The sequence below is a fragment of the Anser brachyrhynchus genome, assembly GCF_964034855.1.
Source record: "Anser brachyrhynchus genome assembly, chromosome: 1".
In the NCBI taxonomy this organism is placed as follows: domain Eukaryota; kingdom Metazoa; phylum Chordata; class Aves; order Anseriformes; family Anatidae; genus Anser; species Anser brachyrhynchus.
In genome coordinates, this window is record NC_137694.1 from 103,381,517 (window position 1) to 103,404,804 (window position 23,288).

The 23,288-nt window shown below is 41.8% G+C and overlaps 2 protein-coding genes and 1 long non-coding RNA gene across 3 annotated transcripts in view; 2 read left to right on the top strand and 1 right to left on the bottom strand.

Moving 5' to 3' along the window:
- Positions 1 to 6,599: 6,599 nt before the first annotated feature.
- On the top strand, positions 6,600 to 7,133 carry LOC308187661 (epidermal differentiation-specific protein-like; the record flags this gene model as incomplete). The annotated part of the gene is made up of 1 exon (XM_080575851.1): positions 6,600 to 7,133. The coding sequence occupies one exon, from the start codon at positions 6,600 to 6,602 to the stop codon at positions 7,131 to 7,133; it is 534 nt and encodes a 177-aa protein (XP_080431977.1).
- A 1,884-nt stretch (positions 7,134 to 9,017) lies between these two features.
- LOC308198164 overlaps positions 9,018 to 23,288 on the bottom strand; it is a 39,789-nt gene continuing 25,518 nt past the window's right edge. The window contains exons 2-4 of the long non-coding RNA XR_013953672.1: positions 16,420 to 16,488; positions 16,252 to 16,339; positions 9,018 to 14,444 (exon numbers count right to left, since the gene is read on the bottom strand). This is a non-coding gene — a long non-coding RNA (uncharacterized lncRNA). The remainder of the gene's footprint in view (positions 14,445 to 16,251; positions 16,340 to 16,419; positions 16,489 to 23,288) is intronic.
- Positions 20,961 to 22,638, top strand: LOC308187984 (olfactory receptor 10AC1-like). The gene has a single exon (XM_080576460.1). It carries the CDS (start codon positions 21,335 to 21,337, stop codon positions 22,334 to 22,336), a length of 1,002 nt encoding a protein of 333 aa, XP_080432586.1. The 5' UTR covers positions 20,961 to 21,334; the 3' UTR covers positions 22,337 to 22,638.

A 23,288-nucleotide genomic window follows, 5' to 3' on the forward strand; every position in this document is an offset into this window, starting at 1 on the left:
TTTTATCCAGTTCAACCCTGGTAAGCAGCTAAGCATCATGGAGTTGCTTGCTCACTCTCCCCAAATATGATGGGGGAGGGAGTCAAAAAGGTAAAAGTGTGAGAATTCATGGGTTGAGATAAGGACAGTATAATAAGGAAGGAAGGAAGGAAGGAAGGAAGGGAGGAAGGAAGGAAAGAAGGAAGGAAGGAAGGAAGGAAGGAAGGAAGGAAGGAAGGAAGGAAGGAAGGAAGGAAGGAAGGAAGGAAGGAAGGAAGGAAGGAAGGAAGGAAGGAAAAGCACAGAAAAGAATAAAAAATAAGTGATGCAAAATTCATTTGCTCACCACCAGCTGACTGAAGCCCAGCCAGTCCCTTAGCAATAGCAGCTCCCCCAGCAAAAACCCTCCCATTTTTATTGTTGAGCATGATGTCTTATGATATGGAATATTCCTTTGGTCATTTTGGGTCCCGGCTGTGTCCCTTCTTAGCTTCTTGTGCAACCCCAGCCTGCTCCCTGGTGGAGCAGTGTGGGGAAAAGAAAAGACCTTGCTGCTGTGTAAACACTGTTCAGAAATATCTAAAAAGTCTGAGGGCAATCAAAAGAGTCTTCAGGGCCTTGGGACAACTGGTTGAGGGGTCAGAAGCACAGGTGGTGTTTTCATCTATCCAGTTCATATCCTATTCATCTATTCATCTAATGAGTATCTGGCTTGGGGCTTGGTGTCATCAGCAGAACTTTGGGTTTTTTGATCATGGCTCATTTCACAAGACACCAGGCCTTCTGGCAATGGAAGGGGTTCACTTGTTTTTAAGGGGGAAATGTATCTTTGATCAGGAGTTAGCAGGCTTTAAATTAGATTTGAAGCGGGAAAGGGATAAAACTAGGCTTGACAGCGACAAGCCTGGGGGTGGTACAACACTTGTTACAGGGTGGTGTGCTAGCAAGGTCCATCACTCTGCTGCCTCTGTTGAGGTAGGGGATGGAGAACCATGTGGCAGCAGAGGCACTAGGGATATTAATGGATTAGAAATCACAAAAGTGTCTGGGAATGGTCATGCAAGAATTAGGGCTTCTCCACCCAGAAAGATGGCAGGATCTCTAGCCCAACTGAAGTGCATCTGCACCAATGCAAGCAGTATAGGCAACAAGTAGGAGGAGCTGGAAGCCATTGCAGAAGAAATTCTAACTACGAAATAGTTGCTACCTCTGAAACATGGTGGGATGCCTTGCATGACTGGAGCCCTGCAACGGATGGCTACAAACTCTTCAGAAGGGATAGGGTAGGAAGGAGAGGTGGTGGGGTAGCCCTGTATGTTAGGGAGTGTTTGGATTGTCTTGAGATTAATAATGGAGATGACAGGGTTGAATGTTTACGGGTAAGAATCAGGGGGAAGGCCAAAGAGGCAGATGTCCTGGTGGGTGTCTGTTAGAGACCACCTAACCAGGCTGAAGAGGCAGACAAAATATTCTACAAACAGCTAGGAGAAGTCTCTCAATCGTTAGACCTTGTACTTAGGGGGAACTTCAACTTGCCAGATGTCTGCTGGAAATATAACACAGTGGAGATGAAACAGTGTACGAGGTTTCTAGAGTGTGTGGAAGACAACTTCCTTACACAGCTGGTGAGTGAGCCAACTAGAGACGGTGCCCCTCTGGACCTTTTGCTCATAAATACAGAAGGACTTGTGGGTGATGTGAAGGTTGGAGGCTTTCTCAGGCACAGAGATCATGAATTAATTGAATTTTCAGTTCTTGGAAAAGTAAGGAAGGGGGTTAGCAGAACTGTCATCTTGGACTTCCAGAGGGTAGACTTCGATCTCTTTAGGAGACTGGTTGGTGAAGTCTCTTGGGAGGCAGTCCTGAAAGGCAAAGGAGTTCAGGAAGGCTGGTAACTCTTCAAGAAAGAAATCCTAATGGCACAGGAGCAGGCCATCCCCACATGCCAAAAGATGAGCCAGCGCAGAAGACCGGCCTGGCTGAACAGAGAACTGCGGCTAGAGCTCGTGAAGAAAAAGAGGTTTTATGACTTGAGAAAGAAGGAGAGGGCCACTCAGGAGGACAGAAAGGCGTGGTGATGCTGTCCAGGGACAAAATAAGAAGGGCCAAAGCCCAATTTGAGGTCAGTCTGGCTATTGCTCTTAAAGACAATTAAAAAAAGTATATTATAAATATGTAAGTAAGAAAAGGAGGACTAAGGAGAACCTCCATCCTTTTTTGGTTGTGGGGGAAAACATAGTGACAAGAGATGAGGAAAAGACTGAGGCACTTAATTCCTTCTTTGCCTCAGTCTTTAGTAGCAAGACCAGTAGTTCCCCAGGTACCCAGCCCCCTGAGCTGGTAGGTAAGGACGGGGAACAGAATGAAGCCCTCATAATCCACAAGGAAATAGTTAGGGACCAGCTAAACCACTTAAATGTATGCAAATCTATGGGACTAGATGGGATCCACCCAAGGAGGGTGCTGGCAGAAGTGCTTACCAAGCCTCTTTCCATCATTTATCATCAGTCTTGGCTATCAGGGCAGGTCCCAGTCAACTGGCAGCTAGCAAATGTGACATCCATTTACAAGAAGGGCCAGAAAGAGAAACCAGGAAACTACCAGCCTGTCAGTCTGACCTCTGTGCCAGGGAAGCTAATGGAACAGATTATCTTGAGTGCCATCACACAGCACTTACAGGTCAACCAGGTGATCAGGCTCAGTCAGCAAGGGTTTATCGAAGGCAGGTCCTGCTTGATGAACCTGATCTCCTTCTACAACAAGGTGATGCACTCAGTAGATGAGGGAAAAGCTGTAGATATGCTCTACCTAGACTTCTGTAACGTTTTTGACACTGTTTCCCACAGCATTCTCCTGAAGAAGCTGGCTGCTCAGGGCTTGGACATGAGTATGCTTTGTTGAATTAAAAACTGGCTGCATGGCTGGGCCCAAAGAGTCAGGTTGAATGGAGTTAAATCCAGTTGGAGGACAGTCACTAGTAATGTCCCCCAGGGCTCAGTATTGGGGCCAGTTCTCTTCAATATCTTTATCAATGATCTGGATGAGGGGATCGAGTGCACCCTCAGCAAGTTTGCAGACGACACCAAGTTAGGTGCATGTGTTGATCAGCTCGAGGGTAGGAAGACTCTGCAGGACGATCTGCATAGGCTGGACCCATGGGCTGAGGCCAACTGTATGAAGTTCAACAAGGCTAAGTGCTGGGTCCTGCGCTTTGAGAACAGCCCTGTGCAACACTACAGGCTGGGGAGAGAGCGTCTGGAAAGCTGCCTGGAGGAAAGGGACCTGGTAGTATTGGTCAATAGCTGGCTGAACATGAGCCAGCAATGTGCTCACGTGGAAAAAAGGCCAATGGCATCCTGGCTTGTATCAGAAATAACATAGTCAGCAGTTCTACGGAAGTGATTGTCCCCCTCTACTCGGCTCTGGTGAGGCCACACCTTGAGTACTGTGTTTAGTTTTGGGCCCCTCACTACAAGAAAGACATCGAGGCCCTGGACCTTGTCCAGAGAAGGGCTATGAAGCTGGTGAAGGGCCTGGACCACAAGTCCTATGAGGAGCAGCTGAAGGAACTGGGGTTGTTTAGTCTGGAGAAGAGGAGGCTCAGGGAAAACCTTATTGCTCTCTACAACTACCTGAAAGGAAGTTGTGGGAAGCTGGGGGTTGGCCTCTTCTCACAGATAACTAGTGATAGGACTAGAGGGAATGGCCTCAAGTTGTGTCAGGGGAGGTTTAGGTTGGAAATTAGGAGACATTTCTTCTCAAAAAGAGTAGTCAGTCTGTGCTGTAGCACAGATGAGGTCTCTTTCTTCAAGGCTCATAGATATCACTGCAGCTTCTACTTTGCAGTTTCATATAGTATTATAGTATTATAGAATCACATAACCCTAGAATTTTCTGAGATGGAAGGAGCCCACAAGGATCATCAAGTGCAACCCCTAGCTACACACAGGATTACCTAAAAATTAAACAGTATTTCTGAGAGTGTTTTCCAAATGCTACCTGAACTCACAGGCTTGGTGCCATGACTACTTCCCTGCGGAGCCTGTTCCAGTGCCTTATCATCCTCTTAGTAAAGAACCTTTTCCTAATAACCAACCAAAACGTCCCCTGATGCAGCCTCATGCCTTTCCCTCAGGTCTTATCACCAGTCACTAGAAAGAAGAGATCAGTGCTTCCCCTTTCACTCCCCTCATGAGGAAGCTGTAGGACTCCATGAGATCACCCCTCAGTTTCCCCTTCTTTAGGCTGAATAAACCAAGTGACCTCAGCTGCTCCTCATACATCTTCCCTTCTAGACCCTTTACCATCTTCGTAGCCCTCCTTTGGACGTTCTCTAATAGTTTTATGTCCTTCTTATATTGCATCCAAAACTGCACTCAGTAGACGAGGTGAGGCTGCACCAGCACAGAGTAGAGCGGGACAATCACTTCCCTTGACGGGTTAGCCATGCTGTGCTTGATGCACCCCAGGGTATGGGTGGTCCTTTTGGTTACCAGGGCACACTGTTGACTCATATTCAACCAGAACCCCCAAGATCCCTTTTTGCGGGGCTGCTCTCCAGCTTTTCATATCCCAGTTTGTATGTATATCCAGGATTTCTCCCTCCCAGAAGCAGAATCTGTCACTTGTTCTTGTTGAACTTTCTGTGGCTGGTGACTGCCCAGCCTTCTATTCTGTCAAGATCTCTCTGCAAGGCCTCTCTACACTTGAGACAGTCAACAGCTCCTCCCAATTTAGTATAATCTGAAAACTTTCTCAATATGCACTTAAGTCCTGCATCCAGATCATTTATAAAAACATTGAAGAGATTTGGCTACAAAATGGAGCCCTGGGCAGCCCCACTAATGACTGGTTGCCAGTCTGATGTAACCCCATTTATTATAACCCTTTAAGCCCAACCCATCAGCCAATTTTTCACTCATCGTACTATATATTTGTCTAGCTGTATTCTGGACATTTAGTCCAGAAAGATACTGTCAGAGACAGCATCAAAAGCTTTGCTAAAATCCAAAAAGTCACATCTACTGGCTTCCTTGACTCAATTAGATGGGTAACCTTTTCATAAAAGGAAATTAAGCTGGTTAAGCAAGACTTTCCCCTCATGAACTTGTGTTGATTATGACCAATGACTGCATTGTCTTTCAGGTGTTTTTCAATAACTCCCAGAATAATCTTCTCCATAATTTTACCAGGCACTGAAGTGAAAGTGACAGGCCCATAATTAACAGGGTCTTCTTCCTTTTCCTTCTAGAAAACTGAGACATTTTCCCACTTCCAGTTGATTGGGATCTCTCCAGATTCCAAAGACTGTAGTACAATTGAAGTAGTAATACAGATAAGTCATTAAACTAGTATTCTAACAACCAATAAATTGCACTTTCATTTAGAAGTTAATTGAATGTTTCACTAGTTTTTTACATACAATATTGTGAGTTGTGAAATGCTGTCAAAACAGCCAACACCTATTTCTAAAATAATTCTCAAACGCAGTGTCAATCAATCATGAATTGAAAGATACACTGAAAGTGACTGAGAAGCAAAAACAAAAGAATGTCTCAAAGCACAAAAGGGTGATATGGTCAGAAAAGAGAATCCTGCTAGGTCAAGATAGTGCCAACTTCCTTATCCTGGGTAACATTCTGAGACATCTTTTGGTGTCCGTGGTTCTGGCAGTTGCAGTAGAAAAGGCTCTAGCAAGCCCTCCTCTTCCCCCCCAATTCCTCCCTCCCCTCAAGAAGATTGTGGGACACAGGCTGCACATAGTACCATACAAAGCAGGAACTGGAGGTGGGGACTAGCTGTAATTAGTATACAAAGTGGGAACTGGAGTTGGGTCCAGCTTATAAATAGTGCGACTCAGAAGGGCTTTGCGTGCACCCACCACCATCGCAGAAAGAACAGGAACTGGACCAGAGACGTCGCTGGAACCCAGGGTGGTAATCTGGACCTTTCCTCTACCTCTATCTTTCTCTATCTTCCTCTCTCTCTCCTATGCTATGGGCTATTCAGCCCTTTGTGAAATAACAAGATTTAAATAGCTCCCATTATAGATTACAAGGTTTAATCAATTTCTGCGAGAATAGATTTTGCTATTTTATTAACTTTTGCTAAAAGCTAATAACACCAAACAATTGATTGAAAAGTTTTATGTCACTTTAATTTACTCCAAGGGTAGCTTGAATGTTGGCAGTCTCCAAGAGGGTTTTCTAGGACAGCCCTCTCCAGGCCCCCACACTCATCACCAGTCCTTTATTTTATTTAATTATTTATTGAATAGGATATTCCAATAAGATACTAAACTTAGATGTCATTTGAACACATACGTAAACCAATAAACACAACTAAGACCCAATAGATTTGATGCACATCTCATTTCACTCTTAATTTTTTCTTCCAAATTCAAATTTCTACATCATTTACTCAGTCTTGTCCAGCAGCTGTTTTATTCATTCTTTGCTAGAACTGTTTTAATTGTCCCATTCTTCTTTTTTCTGCTCCATTGTCTTCTGTCTTTTGTGGAAAGGTTTCTTACAAGTATTGTTTGCTTTCTATTTTCCTTTTCTGCAGGCTGTCATCTAACTTCTACAGCAACAAGTCCAAATTACGGAAACACTGCTGAGATGGGGAAAATCATCATTTATGAGCATGCCAACTTCCAGGGGTACTCCAAAGAACTCACCAGAGACGTTGCCAATCTGAAAGATATAGATTGGAATGACTGTATCTCCTCAGTGAAAGTGATTGGGCAGCCTTGGGTGGCTTATGAGCATGACAACTATAGAGGCCGGTTAACGGTATTTGAGGAGGGAGAGCATAGCTTTGTTGGTAGAGAGATGAATGACAAAATCACTTCTCTGATGTTGATTACTGAAAATTTGCACAATCCACAGATCACTATCTATGAACATGACCAATATCAAGGGAAGAGCAAGGTGATAACAGAAGCAACCAATTTGGCTAGGGGTCATTACAATGACATGGCGTCTTCTCACAAAGTCCAGCGAGGTGTCTGGCTCTTGTGTGAACATAGCGATGGAAGTGGTTTTCGCTACATTGCACGAGAGCATGAACACCTTCCAAGTTACAGAGCAATCAATTTCAATGACAAGCTTTCATTTCTGCGTCCCCTTCTCCCTGGAAGGTATGGTTACTGATGGACTGCAAATTCTGAAGTCCTAAGGGTAGATGTAGCCCTAGCAAATAGGATGGAACCTAGATCTCTCTGCTTTTTTTATTTCCCCTTATGCCATAGAAATACTGAATGGGAGAGCTCTCTTTTATGCTATGCTGCAGATGTGTATTTCTCAATCCTGTCTTGCGCTGTTCTCCTTCCCCATGATGCCACTGAATGTAAGAGCTATCATATTTAGTCATATGAAAAAAAACCTCAATGATAAGAGACGTGCCAGGGGTGTGTAACCTATTAAACCTGTAACTAGCATTCCAAAGTACTAAACCATGTAATGTGAAAGTGTTGCATGTTGCTTCTGTTGTTATATGCATAAACACATATATAGTGTATAACCAGAATTGCTGACTTTATATTCTTCTTTACAATGCTCTTGATTCACAACGACCTCTGCATTTTTTCTTCTATTCCATTTTGCATTGTTACCAATAAAGAAGATATTGCAGGCAACAATGGCTGTATTTTATGGATTGTTTGTGGTTTGACAGATAAATATTGCCCTTATATGATGAATTATGATGAGCTTTCTACGTATTAAGAGAATGGCTCACCCAGTCAGATCAGTGAAAAAGTTTTCAAAGTCTTCTGATAGGTTTTATTTCCTTCCATTTTCATTTGTCAGTAACATTAGTCTCAGGCATGACTCAATGTGATGTCACTCAATGTGATCTTGGTAAGTCACCGTCATCTTGGAATGGGTCCAGAGGAGGGCCAATAAGATGATCAGAGGGCTGGAGCACCTCTCCTATGCAGAAAGGTTGAGGGAACTGGGCTTGTTTAGCTTGGAGAAGAGAAGGCTCCGGGGATACCTCATTGCAGCCTTCCAGTACTCAAAGGGAGTGTATAAACAGGAGGGAGAACACCTGTTTACATGTGTTGGTAGTGATAGGACAAAGAGGAATGGTTTTAAACTAAGACAGGGGAGATTTAGGTTGGAAATTAGGAGAAAGTTTTTCACTCAGAGGGTGGTGAGGCACTGGAATGGGTTGCCCAGAGAGGTTGTGGATGCCCCATCCCTGGAGGCATTCAAGGCCAGGCTGGGTGCATCTCTGGGCAGCCTGCTCTAGTGGTTGGCAACCCTGCCCAGAGCAGGGGGGTTGAAACTAGATGATCTTTAAGGTCCTTTTCAACCCAGGCCATTCTATGATTCTATGATTCTATGATTAAGCTTTGTTAGGGCACTTCATTATATCAATAAATATATTGCTGCTTCTCTCCCATGACAGAAGTGTATAATTCCATTTGTGACACTCAACCAGACTTAAAGTCTTTGTGAGCATGCTGATATTGCTATCATCATGGCCAAACACAAAATTGATTGTATCTTAAGGCACTGATCATACTAACAATTTATTGTCTTCTACTGCTAAACCTTTTTTATCTCGATATGAGATGATGTAGTATTTAGAAATCACAGTTGAAATCACAAGCCAAATTTCTGCCTCACTTGCTTGACTTCTGACGTATGAGAATTGCCTTTTCCTGCATTCCTAAGAGATGGCTCTTAAAAAGTGACCAGTAACGAGGTTAGGCATGTATCTCAGAGACACACACATACACTTGCTAAAGACAATGACATGCCCAACCACACAGGCTGCCTTAGACAAGGTACTTCAATAATATCCACACGTAACACTGCCAGGTCTTACATAAAACAAGTATAGACAGCCAAGTCCTCCATCTAAATATAATGCTAATTACAGCACTGCAAAGTTGTGACATCTTACTTATTTTCTACAATGGTAACAGTATTCCTTACCAGTTCAATTGCTGTAATTCTGAATTTGGCTTTAGGTTTCACTGGCAAACAAAAGCTTGTGTTTACAGTTTTAAGTAACATACTCTTTTGAGACCATTCCTGGACTAAAGTGAATCACAAAAAAAAAAATTAATCCTAACAGACATTATTGTTTCTGGGTAGAGATGTGAACATCTGCCTAATGCTGGCAACAGCATCAAACCTTACAGACTCAGTTGACTACACAGAAAGGCTCCTACTCCTGAATTTTCAGAATTCAGGTTTTCTTCCTCACTGTAGTACAAAAAATGATTTTGATTCATTTATTTGTCTGAATGTCAGCACACTATTCTCCCTATTCACCTTCCTCTGCAATAATTTTCAAAATTCCTGTTTTTCCCTAGATTTTCCCCTTTTAAGAAAAATACCATAAAACAAGTAGCAACACTCAGTCTTGGTCTAGTCAAACTTTTCCCATGCTAATTTTGATTTGGGCCTGATGTAAGACGTTTACAAATCTTTGTTCCCAGTGACTTCACCATTTATTTTCAGGGTGACCTTTTGCTGTCCATTCAATATGCATAGCTAATTGAAAAGTAGAGTCATAACTTTTACTTTGTGTACTAACCACCATACAGCATTTCCATTAATCCATTGCCCTCAATTTCTGCCCCCGCTTTTAAATTATTATTATTATTATTATTATTATTATTATTATTATTATTATTTAAGTTTAAGATGAACAAAACCTCCTGAAATGAAAATTTGTAGCAAGAATGTTCACCAGGAAAGGAACAGTTCTTCTGGGAACAGTCATTCAGCTTCCAAAATCAGACAGGGCAAGTAGTGAGTTGAGAAAGCGAAAAAAGTGAAGTGAAGTGGAAGTGAAAAAAAGATTGTTGCCCCATTTTGGTAAAACTGAAAGCCTTAAATTGGAGCATGTTGAAATATATATATATATATTTAATTGTTAAATACAATTATATGCATTATTGATTCAAATGAAGTTGATCTTCTGATTTTAGTATGTGGCAGAAGTGTTGAGAGGTGCATATCAAGACTCTTATCTTTGTGACCTCTCTAACTTAGATGACATGAACCCTATCCTTTTCAGGCACCTAAAAGCTGTTCTATCTATCAAAATCCAGAATTAATAAAATCAGTGTTTAATAGCATGCAAACTTTACATGGTTTCATCTCTGATATTTCCAGCTGGAGTTTAATAGATTTCTGTAATCTCATATTCTTTAAAGACATAGTTGGCCTGTCCTAACTGTAACTACAATTGTATTCAAGCATATGAGGCTGGTGAGTATAGCTTTATCTGATATAGTGTAAATAGTAGGATCACCTTCACCGGTTGACTACTTGTCTCTTGAGACCATAAGAGCTGCTGTGTGATGATTTTCATTTGTCCAGATCCTCAGAGGGAAAACGTTGTCCATTAGTGCACTTCTGATGATACAGAAAAAAAAAAAATAAAATTGTACACCCAGCTTTCTGTTCATTTGTCTCATTGATGAACTTTCATATCTGTAGCCCCTTTGAACTGACTGATCTTTTATTCTGAAGACCTAACCACTGTGACCTTAAAGTAGTGAGTGACAGATATGTTGATTAATGAGGTTACAGAAAAAAGGCAAAGGAAGAATTATAAACAAAACTTCGCTTTGTGTATCTCCCAGGAGTACAAGATGTTTGCCACACATACTAGGTCCGTCTGTCTGTACAGAAACCAAAATGGAAGCGGGAATAAAACTGTACATACCGAGGGCTGAAGTCTGTTTCACTACACAGCTAGTTATGGTCAGCTCAGCTCAAGTCATTGCTATTTATTCAAGAGTCTCTACCTGCCAAGCCCTTGCCCCATTGTACTGGGTTTATGTGGCACAGTTTTGGTAGTGGGGGGGCTGCAGGACTGGCCTCTGTGAGAAGAGTCCAGGAGCTGCCTCATGTTAGATAAGGGCCATTTTCAGCAGGCTCCAAAGGGACCTGCTGGTAGCCAAAGCTGAGCCATTGACTGATACTGGTTGCACTTCTTTGAGAGCAGATTTAAGAAAGGGAAAAACCTGCTGCACAACAGCAGCTGGGAGGGTGAGGAGTGAGAAACAGCCCTGCAGACACCAAGGTCTGTGAAGGAGGGGGAGACGTGCTCCAGGCACTGGAGCTGAAGTTCTCCTGCAGCCTGTGGTGAGGACCATGGCTGTCCTCCTGCAGGCCATGGTGTACCACTGTGGAGCAGATCTCCATGCTGCAGCCCACGGAGGAGCCCCCAGTGGAGCAGGTGGATGTGGCCTGGAGGAGGCTGTGGCCCATGGAGAACCCCCACAGGAGCAGGCCCTGGGCCGGAGCTGCAGCCCATGGAGAGGAGCCCACGCAGGAGCAAGGGGCCTGGGGGAAGCTGCTGCCCGTGGGGCACCCATGCTGGAGCAGTTTGCTCCTGGGGGATGGATCCCGTGGTAGAGAGCCATGTGGGAGCAGTTCTTGAAGAGCTGCTGCCTGTGGGCAGCCCCCACAGGCTCAGTTCAGGAAGGACGGCATCCGTGGGAGGGACCCCACGTGGAGCAGGGGCAGAGAGTGACCGTGAGGGAGCAGTGGAGACGAAGCGTTAGGGAATGACCACAGCCCCCATTCCCCTGTTCCCTTGTGCTGCTCAGGGATAGAAGGTGGAAGAGGGGGGATGGGGGAAAGGTGTTTTTAGTTTTGTTTGTCTAGCTTGTTAGTACTATGTAATAAATTTTATTAATCTCCCCCTTTCCCTTTGAGAAGGGGGAGTGAGAGAGTGGTTGTGGTGGAGCTCAGCTGCCCAGAAAGGTAAAACCACCACGCCCATTACCACACAGAAGAAAGTAGGGTTCAGGCATGAGAACATCATTTCAGTACTAGTTCAAATGCAGTTGCTCAGCACAGAAAGACTAATGGCTAAGGGACACAGCAGTTCAAAGGAAGGTACTGCATTTACATGGTGCTTTCTTTAAAGAAGATCTAGACTTCTCTGCCTCTCCTCCTTCAATGCTTTCACCTTGTGACTTAATTAAAAAAAAAAAAAAAAAAGTTATTCTCCCTTTATGTTGTCCTAACAGGATGTTTTCCAACTTTTCTTAATGTACTGATTTTGCTTTTGCTCCTACCAGTCCTGCTACCCTCTTCCCTCTTTCTCCCCTCTCCCCCTGCAAGTTCTGAATAGCAGAAGTTTATGCCAGCTCCATTAAATCAACAGTAACAGATTGTAAATCACAGCTTGGGAGGTTCTGGTTGGACTTCAGGAAAAACTTTTTCACCAAGGGACACTGTAGCATTTGAATTGGTATCCAAAGTGGTGAAGGAATCTCCAGCCTTGGAGGTTTCGAAGACTCAGTTAGGCAAGACCATGGTAATGTGATGTGGTATTAATGATTCTCCAGCTCTGAGTAGGAGGCTGGATCTTCTGTTATAGATTCTTTGGTTTCTGTGATTTTGTGAAGAGCTCTGTAGAGATGGAGAGTGTTTCAGTCTCATATCCACGTTATTCATTTCATTTCTTATTCATCAGTCTGAAAGAACATTTGAGTACCTTGCTTTGTTTGTTGCTCACAAGATCTTTGGGCTATGTTCCATAATAATGGTAAATTAGGTTTTGCTAATAAACAAAAGCTACTAAAACTGAATATGTAAAAATTCTTCTTAGTGTTTGAATATAAAGCCATAGATGTGTTTCTCAGGTAGCATGCGCTCTAAGAAGCAGTTTATTTCAAAATACAAGTCTTTGCACCAAATAGGTCCATGAAAATAAGGTCTAGAAAATATTAGGGGCGCCAGTAGTAGCACGTTTTAGGTTGCCCATCCCAGGCCTAGTTCTGCTGTTCTGGTTAGCAAGCATGTAAATATGAACATGGTCTCTTGTTAAAAGTAAATGTGCCCACAGGTCCCCTGCCAGGATGGGATCAGTGACTTTGTCAGCCTGAGTGTTTGTCAGCACTGTAAAGCAAGGTGCCACACAAGGTTCCAGAGAGTCTAGCCAAACACAAATCATCTGATATTGTCAAAGAGCCCTCCAGAAGGTGACCAGGGCTTGATCTTGTTTGTCCCGTGTTTACAGTGAAGGTTCAATATCATCTCACTTACCAATTATTTGTGTTGGGGGAGATACAATAGCAAAACTGAATGAAAATGAACAGTGAAACTGATTGGTCTTGGTTACCTACTCAGCACAAGAAATATAGGGCTACTGTACCCTTCTTCCTCCACACACCTCATGATTTTGTACTACCAGGTTGTTTCTCCTTTCAGATCAGGACTTTGGTCACCCATGAAGTAAAGTGAAGAAATTAAATACAGTCACATCTCTAGACAAGGTTCCCTGTATTCTGAGGTTTGTATCTCCTATCTCTAACAGGTTCTCATGCAGAAATGCTGTTAAAAGTCTGTCTTCCTTATATCTACTTATCTCAAAACTATTTCTTGTAAACCTGTGTTCATGCAGACCTGCACTACTATCATTTTAATGCAACTCACACTTTATTCTGTTGTGGTGTTGTACTGCTTGACTTTGTATTAAGTTTGCTGAATTCTCACCGAGACATTTTAGGTTTTGCACTTTTAGTAGGTAAGAATAGAGAGATGTTGTAAACACAAGAAACAATAAAAGAAGTATATAATGCATTCTTTATGTGAGAGAACAAGCAGAAATGTTGGTAAAGAATGCTGAAGTCAAGAACTACATGGCTCTTTGATTGAGCTATATATGGTTTCTAAGATGTAGGTTTTGTCCACCATTAGTAACAGATGCTCTTTTCTTTCACCTTCTCCAGCAAAGGTGCTTGAAACACAGCTTGTAACAACCTCCAAAGTTCAGTGCTAGAACGGATTCTATGGCCCACCTGCTTTCTCTGACTACACATATATTGATCGTTTACCAGTTACTCTGTCTAGATGAACTCCAGTTCTGGAGTTTTTGCATTAAGTTTAAAATACTGGTTAGCAGGGCTTACTTTCTGCAATAAGCTGCTCTGGAAAAACATGTTGGTCTAACAGTTATATGCCTTACTACCCTGAAAATGAGCCCTGAGGTCCTAAGAGACATAGATGTAAAACAATAACCTAGGTGGACAAATATGACACGGGAGGAGGGAAAAGTGGGAGTAGCATGGGTACGCTGGGGATGGAGTGTGTGCATCATCAGCTTGGGATGGCGCCACCTATGGAAAACTTCAGAAAAGAACGAGCTTTTCTTCCATCCCTCCCAGGAGCCACAGTTGCATCAGGTCAAATTAAGTAGAAACAAATGATGTCCCCAGATGGAGTATCTCAGCCACCACCACCCTAAGGAAGAGCACAGGTGGAACAAGGCCTCATTTACCATTGCACAGGGAACAAAAAGAGGCAATAAATACACAATTTTTAGATGTCAACATCATTGAGTTTCAGCAAGGCCCCAGTGTGCTGTGATCCAAGTCCCAAGAGCAGCTGAGCACTGCTGAGCTTCTTCAAAGACTGTGGGAGATGCAGATACTCTTTTCCTTTCCAGATGAGCCCCTCAGGCTGCAGGTTATCAGCTGACTGTTAAAACAACAAAAATAAAACCAACAAACTTTCAATTAAATCCATAGAGACTCCCACAAAGTTGCCCAAATGAATCTGAAACTAACTTTCAATAACATTAAGAGTTGTACTCTGAAGATATCTTCTCTAAAAGGTCAACAACTCATTTTGAACAATGGGGAAGGGCTTTGCTTCCGGAGTTGATGTGAAAGTGACTGCATCCCTCTTTAACATTATCTGGTTTTATGCATGTACTCCTTTCAAATATGTGAGATGTGCTTTCACACTTTTTGTTCTCAGAGTGGTCCGTCTCTCTTTCCTCTTTCCCAGCCCAGTATTTCTGGCATTTTTTTCAGTCTTGTCTGGTTTTGTATGCAACTGTTTCATACTTGTTCTCTTGCCCTTCAGCAATATGGAGCCATGCCCTTTTTTGGTGTTGTTGAGTCATCTTAGTCTCATGGAATCATCTTGTCAAGGACTTGACTGACTTTGTAGCTGAGGTAGAGTGGTCACAGTGAGACCTTATGTGGGTAGCTGTCACATTATTAGAGGAAAAGTTGAATAGGACAGCTAACAGGCAGGTTAAGTTTTTCAGAATTAAGTGCTATGGCATCCTCTGAAGTGCCGTGAAAAGCTGAGGACATTTGTATAGAAACCTTCACAGAAACAATCAGATGAATAGAAAAAATGAAATTCCAGAGTAATCATGAAGATAGTTCTTAATCAGACCAAAAAACAAAACAAAACAAAACAAAACAAAACAACCACACTTAGATATCTCTTCTGTATGTCAGCCTTCCTTAGTTTCTTCACCTTCTTTCTTACCTTAACTACAGGAGTTTAAGTTGTTTAAGTTAATATTTTCCAGAGCCTGTAGGTTAATTTTCAGATTGCCTGCCTTTTTCAAACATTTTCACTTGTCATTTTCTGTTTAAATCTTTTCATCCTCTCTTTCTTTATTTTCTGTTTTAGATTTGCCCTTTCTTTCTCCAGTTCTAGATCAGTTTTCTTTCAGTGACTTCATGTTTTTCTGACTAGGAAAAGCTTGCATGCTTATGATAGTATTAAATGATATACTATGATATCATGATATCATTTTCTTAGCAGAGATGCAGGACAGTGCCCTTGGCTGGGTTAGAGTATGAGTAAGTACAAAGAAGTGAAAAAGATACCCCACCTTTAACAAACCAAGAGAAGTCAGCTGCTAGGCTGCCTACCCTTCTTTCTTTATTTATTTATTTTTATTATTTTTATTGGTTGGTTTATGGTTCAATATTTTTTCCAGAGCGAGTTCCCTGGCAGTGTTTACCAAACCAAACAATAGAAAATCAATGGGAGCAAGGTGATGCTTTTTCTCATGAAGGCAAATTACTATCAGTCATCCTACTTTTCAGTTCCCAGTTCCAGGAAAGCTCTGTGTATTACAGAAATGAAGAAACACTGTTTCTCCACAAGTCTATGTGCAATTGTTTCAGTGCCTTGCCTCTGTGATTTTTCTTGACTTCTCTTGACTACAGAATGGGGATCCACTACATGTTAAAAAATTTCTTTCAAGATGCTGCAGTTTCCAGAACCTGGCTTAGCTACACCCTGATCATAATCAGCCTTACTCTGTCACAAATACACTTTCTCAAATGACACTAATATTTATTTTCACATTACTAACATCAGATTGCCATTAAAGTGAATCTTACATTTCATTATTCACCAAAACCAATTCAAGAAACTCACCTTAAAACTGCCTTAATTTCTCTAGTCAGATAAGTCACCATAATTTTTCTGAATAACAAAGAAGCTTCTATTTGTGAACACAAGTAATGCTCACCTGGCAACTTTATCATTTTTCTTGTCCTTCTTGGAGCAGGCTGATGATTCACAGAAGTGGGTAGGCAAGCCCAGTGTTGCGTGTTTTTCTGAAGATGGACAGGAACATCCTCTGAAGTATGTTGCAATTGTTGATAGAAACAGATATGATGTGATTCATTAACCATACCTGGATTCCAAGTAACTCTTTATACAAATTTGGGCTAAGGCAGGCCAGTCCCAAAGCCTTGAAGGTATACTGAAAAAAAATCACAAACATTGCTACAGAGAATGCGGGGGAGGAGAATGGGGCCAAACTCTGCAGTAAGAAGGTGCATAACTCTAACATGCTCCAGACTCAAGGCATGCAAACATGCAGCTTTTATTAATCTATTATGAATTTGGCAAAGCCGATGCAGTGAAAATGCTGGGAACCTGAAAGATGTGGGCTAGAGGAGGAAGTATGGAGCCACTCTGTCATGCATATTCTCTTCCTCTCCTGCAAGCTGCTTGTCTTGTTGCTATGCATTCTGGCACTGGGATACGTACCTAATTCCAGGTAATGCACCCCTGTTCAGTCAGTGAACCATGCTTTAGAGGTAACGTGTAGGTGTTTGTTGAAACATTGCAGGGAGGGGTAAGTTGCATGTTAATAACTGACAGCTTATCTGCACACACACAAACTGAAACAATAATTTGCCTTACTTATTTTAGTGTAAGGCCAAACACTGCATTAAAAAAAATAGTGCATATTACTGCTGACTATGTGGTATTGGTTCCTGGGTATGTGCTTACTCACCTAGTTTCTCTTCTAGTCTATCAGCAGAAAGGGGCAAAGTGAATATGAGAAAGATGGAACCAATTTTTCAAAATAGTTCCTTGTAATTATTTTTACATTGTTACTGAGGTAGCAGAATTTCTCCTGCAGTTTCAGTTAGAGAAGAGCATAAATATAAAGAAAGAAATAGCATGCAAAACGCTGAATTTTATTTTATAACACAAAGTGAAACTATACATAAGTTAATCAGCTGATGTTCTGGAATTTTCACAGAACTTGGTAGAGGGAGCAAAGCATTTGACTAAAACAGATGCTTTACTCTAAAGATTTACTTCCACTTATTTGCCAGGTAGAATTATAAAATAACCAGCTCCTGGCATTTACTCCAGTTGCAGCATCAAAGACCGACATGCCACAGACAGAGTTTCCAGGGTTGTGGCTTTATTGGTTATTATATAATAGTATCTAGAATTTCCATCCAGATTCAAAATTCAGTTCTGCAAATGCTTTAAGGATATTCTGTGCCCTGAATTGTTTACAACATCTTAAACAGAAGAAATGTAGGGGAAGAATTTGAAATAATAATAAAAAAAAAGGTTTAAAAGTTGAAAGTAAAGGAAACAAACTGAGAGACACAAGAGGATAAATTCCACTGTCGGGCTTTAGTTCCACAAGTTACGTGACAAGTTTAAAAAAGAGTAAAAAATGTTTAAATACAAATATGGTATTTAAGTTCTGTCCTATTTCAAAATTGTGACACTACAGAATCCCAGTTACTTGCCTTTGAGGAACTCCACAAGTATTTCAGCTTGTGACAGTAAAGCTCCCCAGGTACACACAGTTCTTTCTGTTCCTGTCCATACTGGAAGTCTGATGAAAGTGGAAAAAAGTCATAGACTCAGAGAAAGATTTAGGTGGAAAGGGACCTCTGGAGGTCTCTAGACTAACCCCCTGCTTCCAGCAGAACTAGCTCCAGAGCTATATCAGGTTGCTCACAGCCTTGTCCAGGTGATTTGTGAACATCTCCAAACATTAGATACCCGTTTCTTGGGGCACCTGTTCCAGTGTTCAACTATTTCACCATGTCCTTCTGAGAGGGTTCTGGCTCTGTTGTCCATTTAGTCCCACAACAACTAGCTGAAGTCATCATTTATATCCCCCTTTGGCCTCTGTTGTGGTTTAACCCAGCAGGCAGCTAAGCACTACACAGCACTTTGCAGCCCGCTGTTTCTGTCCCCTCTCAGCTCCTTGTGTACCCCCGGCCTCCTCACTATCAGGGTGGTGTGAGAAGCTGAAAAGTCCTTGGCTTAGTGTTTCTGCAACAATTAAAATGTCAGTGTGTTATCAACATTATTCTCATCCTCAATCCAAAACATGGCACCATACCAGCTACAAGGAGGATAATTAACTCTTATCCTAGCCAAAACCAGGACAGCCTCCTATTCACCAAGCTGAACAAACCTAACTTCCGCAGCATCTCCTTGGACATCATGTGCTCCTCTTGATTTTGTTGTAATATCTCTTGTATGGAGGACTGCAACAGGGGACACTGTTCCAAATGTGATCTCATATGTGCCAGATAAAGGGGAATAATCACTTCACTTCAGCTCCTGGTCATTGTCTTGTTAATGCAGCCCAGTATGTGGCTACTCTTCATGCTGTCTTCCTCGGTCATGTTCATCTTGCTCTCTACTGGAAGGTTTTTCTCTGCAAAGCTCCCAATAGTCAGTCCCTAGATTGTACTGGTGCAAAGGCAATTTTGTCTCAAACTGACCATGCCATATCCATAAAATACTACAGAAGAATGTTTTTTAATTGTAGCTTTTCTCTAAATCATGTCCTGGGAAAAATCTTAATGTACCATAATTATATGCTATATATGCTAAGCTATGTTAATGGAGATAGTTCCATTTTGCCAGTCAAAAATGTTGACGTTGCCTCTCTTTACTTACACGAGCCTACGGATTTCTTTAATGATTTCATTGTAAGTGACCAGGAATGATTGTAGCAATGTCAATAAATATAAATTGGGTCTGAATAATCTCAGTCATTGCTGAACAGTGATTTCATCTGACTCAGTAAGAAATAACGGACTGTATGAATTGGTGAAAATTCCACACATAGTTCCAGAGGCTGTTTTGAAGCTTTTGTATTTGTTTTACTTTGCTTTTAAGTGTGAGTTTGGTTTAAACATTCTCTTGATTTTAAAGAGCAGCAATGGATTCTGTTAGGTAAATTGTTGCCATTTGGGGTACAAACCAGCCCAGTGAATAATCAGATGCCTTGGTGGAAGCAGCAACAACCCTCAGCGAGGACGTTAGAACACTGCTTTCCTCTAAAGGTTCACCTACATCTTGTTGATTGGTTTACAGAAAAACTGCAACCCCCTTTCCTTGGGAGGAATGGAACCGCCTGTCATTCATGTAGGAGGGCAGAGACGGTGGTGAAGAGAAAAGACCTTTGTGTTATAAAGTATATAAGGAAGTTGGTCTTGTGGAAGAGAAGAGATTATGATTATTAAATGCTGAAAGAAAACATTGGCTCTAGGGAACACTCACAATAAGAGGGACTCCAGACTGGGGGAGAAACCCAGTCAGCCCAGACAGAACAGGGCACATCATCAAGAAGAAGAAGTCTGTATTTTCTTGTCTTCTAACCCTGAGAAGGTATGTTGTCACTGAAGTGATCAGCTCCAAATGAAAATAAGGGAAACCCATTTTCTCTCCACTCCTTTGTCTTGTGTTTAGTAGAATACTCTTAAAGTCTTAGCACCTGGAGTGCAGGGAGCCCCAGCTGGTGTGCAGTGATAGAGTCAGCAGCCTTGAGATCTATTGTTCTCTGTCAAGAGCTACTACTTACATTCAGTGTCATGCAAGCTTTATAGGCAGACTGTTTAGAATAGCTATTGTGTGTACGTTTTATGCTCCAGAGCAGAGATTTTATTTCTAGATTTGCACCCGAGGTTATATAACTGTAGATGTTTTCATTATTCACTTGGGTCCCCAGATGTCTTGAATCGTGCAAAGGTGTGTAGGCTTATCAGATTCACTTCCTCAACTTTATTGATAATTTCTTTCTGGAGATGTCTTCTTTTCAGGAAAATCCCTCTCTCCAACTAGTATTTTTTTCATCAACTTCATATTTCTTCTATTTGCTCTTGATGGCATTGGAATATTTCATGTAATTTCTAACTTCTTTCATATTTAAATATTGATAGATTTTTCATGTGAACAGAAGTCTTCAAGGAATCTCTGGTTTTATTCCTGATTTACAGTCAAGTGTAGAAAGAATTAGAGTCATCCCTTGTAATAAATATTACTTTACATGCTGTGCACATGAGCAATGAGCACTGCTCACCCGTGACCAGTATATGTAATTTATTACTATACTGCTCTCTATGTCCTCATATTTAATAGATCTTTTCAACATCAGCAGGTTTGTTACACTCCATATTCCTAGGAACTTTCTATTCTTCTTTTGACAAGCATTCCCTCCAAGTTCAGGATATTAGCTTTGTATTAAAATAAATAAATTGTTATACAAAGTATGTTGCCATGGACATCTCTGGGTTTGAGTTTGGAAGTGTGTTTATGTTACTCTGATGCCACAAGCCTGAGACAGGCAAAAAGATATAAGCAGACAAAATATCATCTCAGATTTTGTAATCCTTTTGTTTAGTCATTGACCTCTTCTATCTGAAACTCCATTTCACCAGGAACTTTGAGACAAAACCACCGTGGGAAAGTCAGGAGTTAGTCAGTGAACACCTGAAATCTCCTTTAGTTGGAGTCACATCGTAGAGCAGAAGCTCCAGCCCACTGTCTGCTTGTCCTTTTATATTCCTGGCACAGATGTAGAGAACTGTAATATTGGTGTGAGCAGAGGACAAATGGGTCTGCCTGGGAGTGGAAGCTCCTGAAGGAGCAGCAGAAGAATGTCTGAAAGAAGGGCACCTAGGTATTGATAGCAGCTAGATTAATAGGCCATCAATGTCACAGTCGTCAACCTAAGAGCAATTTGGAAGAAGTCATGAAGACCTAACAGCTGATATTCTTTACCATCAGTTTCATGGCAAAGAATCCTGAGCAGATCATTTGGGCACAAGTACCTTGGTGGTTGTGAGATTGAGGACATGAAAGTGTGTGAATACGACCGAGTAAAATGAGTTTTGTTTTAAAATGAAACCACTTTCCTCCCCATAAAGTCACACAATGAGCTTTACTACTTTGGTTCTACACTATTGCAACATTTTTTCCTACATGGAGTGAGTTGATTGCCAGGCATCAGGTCAAATTCAACTATCTCCCTTCTGTTTCTCTCCCTGTAGATGCCATGTGAAGGCTGCATGGAGAGGGACAATGAGAGCACTGATGCAACCATGGAGTTCCTCCTGCTTGGCTTCTCTGAGCTGTTCTGTCTGCGGGTCTTCCTCTTCCTTATCTTTCTAATTGTCCATCTAGTCACACTGGCAGGGAATGTGATGATCTTCGTAGCAGTGGTTATGGAGCCTTCCCGCCCTCCCATGCTTTTCTTCCTCTGTCAGCTCTCTGTCATTGAACTCTGCTATACCTTAGTCATTGTCCCTAAGGCACTCCTTAGCCTGATAGTTGTGGATGGCAGCACCATTTCTTTCATTGGCTGTGCTGCACAGATGCACTTTTTTGTGGCACTTGGTGGGGCTGAATGCTTCCTCCTGGTAGCCATGTCGTATGACCGCTATGTTGCCATCTGCCAGCCACTTCACTACATAGCAGTGATGAATGAGGGGCTCTGCTTCAGGCTGGCCGTGGCATGTTGCCTGGGAAGCTTTGCTGTTGCCCTGGGGTTGACAGTGGCTGTTTTCCGCTTACCTTTCTGTCAGTCACATCGTATCAACCACTTCTTCTGTGATGTCCCTGCTGTGCTGCACCTGGCCTGCACTCAGAGTTACACCCCTGAGCTGCCCCTGCTAGCTGCCTGTGTGCTCCTCCTGCTGCTTCCCTTTCTCCTAATCCTGACTTCTTATGTTTGCATTGCTGCTGCTTTGCTGCATGTCACCTCCTCCCTGGGGAGGAGTAAGGCCTTTTCCACCTGCTTTTCTCACTTGGCCATCACCTTGCTGCACTATGGTTGTGCCACCTTCATGTACATTCGTCCTAAGTCCAGTTACTCACCAGCTCAAGACAAGATGGTTTCTCTGGTCTACACCAACGTTACTCCATTGCTATATCCCCTTATTTATAGCCTGAGGAACAAAGAAATCAGAGGGGCTCTGAGGAAAATGTTGAGGAGGAAGAGAGTAGCTCAGCTGAACTCAGATACTGTCAGGGCTGTGACAGGTGTGTGGTAAATCTTATTGGAATAAATATGCTTGTTGGAAACACAGCCCCATGACTAGGTTAGGACCAGATTCTCTATAGACTTCACTATAACAAATATCCAGGCAGAATTCAACATGCATTGATACATTTATGACAAAATGACTTCTCTGCTTCTAAAAAAAAGTCTCTACCTAACTACAGGGAAATTCTACCGATTTGTAAGGAAGAAGAACTTTGATCAGTTTGTGGTCTCACTTTTGTGATCACATACGTACCCATGCTCACATTTACAGTCATATCAGCACACTCAAAATATCAACACAAAATTATTTGCAGCTGCTGTATTCTTCTCATTATTTTTCTTTCAAGATGAAAGTAGAAACTGGAAAGTCAATAAATACTTTTAGACTGGTAAGTTTTTCAGCACAAAACAAAACAAAACAACAACAATAACAACAACAAAAGAGCACAAAACAAAACAAAAAACTGAAGGCCATTATTAGAAGGTTACAAAACGAAAGCCACTGCTTTGACTGAAATAGAAATTAAACTATGGTTTCTCCAAATTTATTGAAAGACTGCACTTCTAAAGTTCCATCACAAATGGAAAGATCATCAGTGTAAACTCATCTTACTTTGAATTATTTTAGATAATGAAAATGAAAGTGCCATGGATTTGACAAGAGTATGACTTTCCTATGCCCATTTAACAGGAAATATCCTTCCTTTTACAGGAAGATACTTTAGGTTTGTATTGTTCCTATGGAAACACAAAGGCTCATATACCGATATTATCGTACAACTTTTATCAGGAAAGGCTGTACCATATAAAGAAGGATGCCTGAGGAGTATTAAAATCTATCAGCATTAAGTCTAATAATACCACTGCTGCACGTATTGTCATTTATTTAATAAAACCAGTGAGAGTTCAAGCATATGCTGCACTGCAGCAGACATAAGAGTCTGAAATGTGCACAGCAG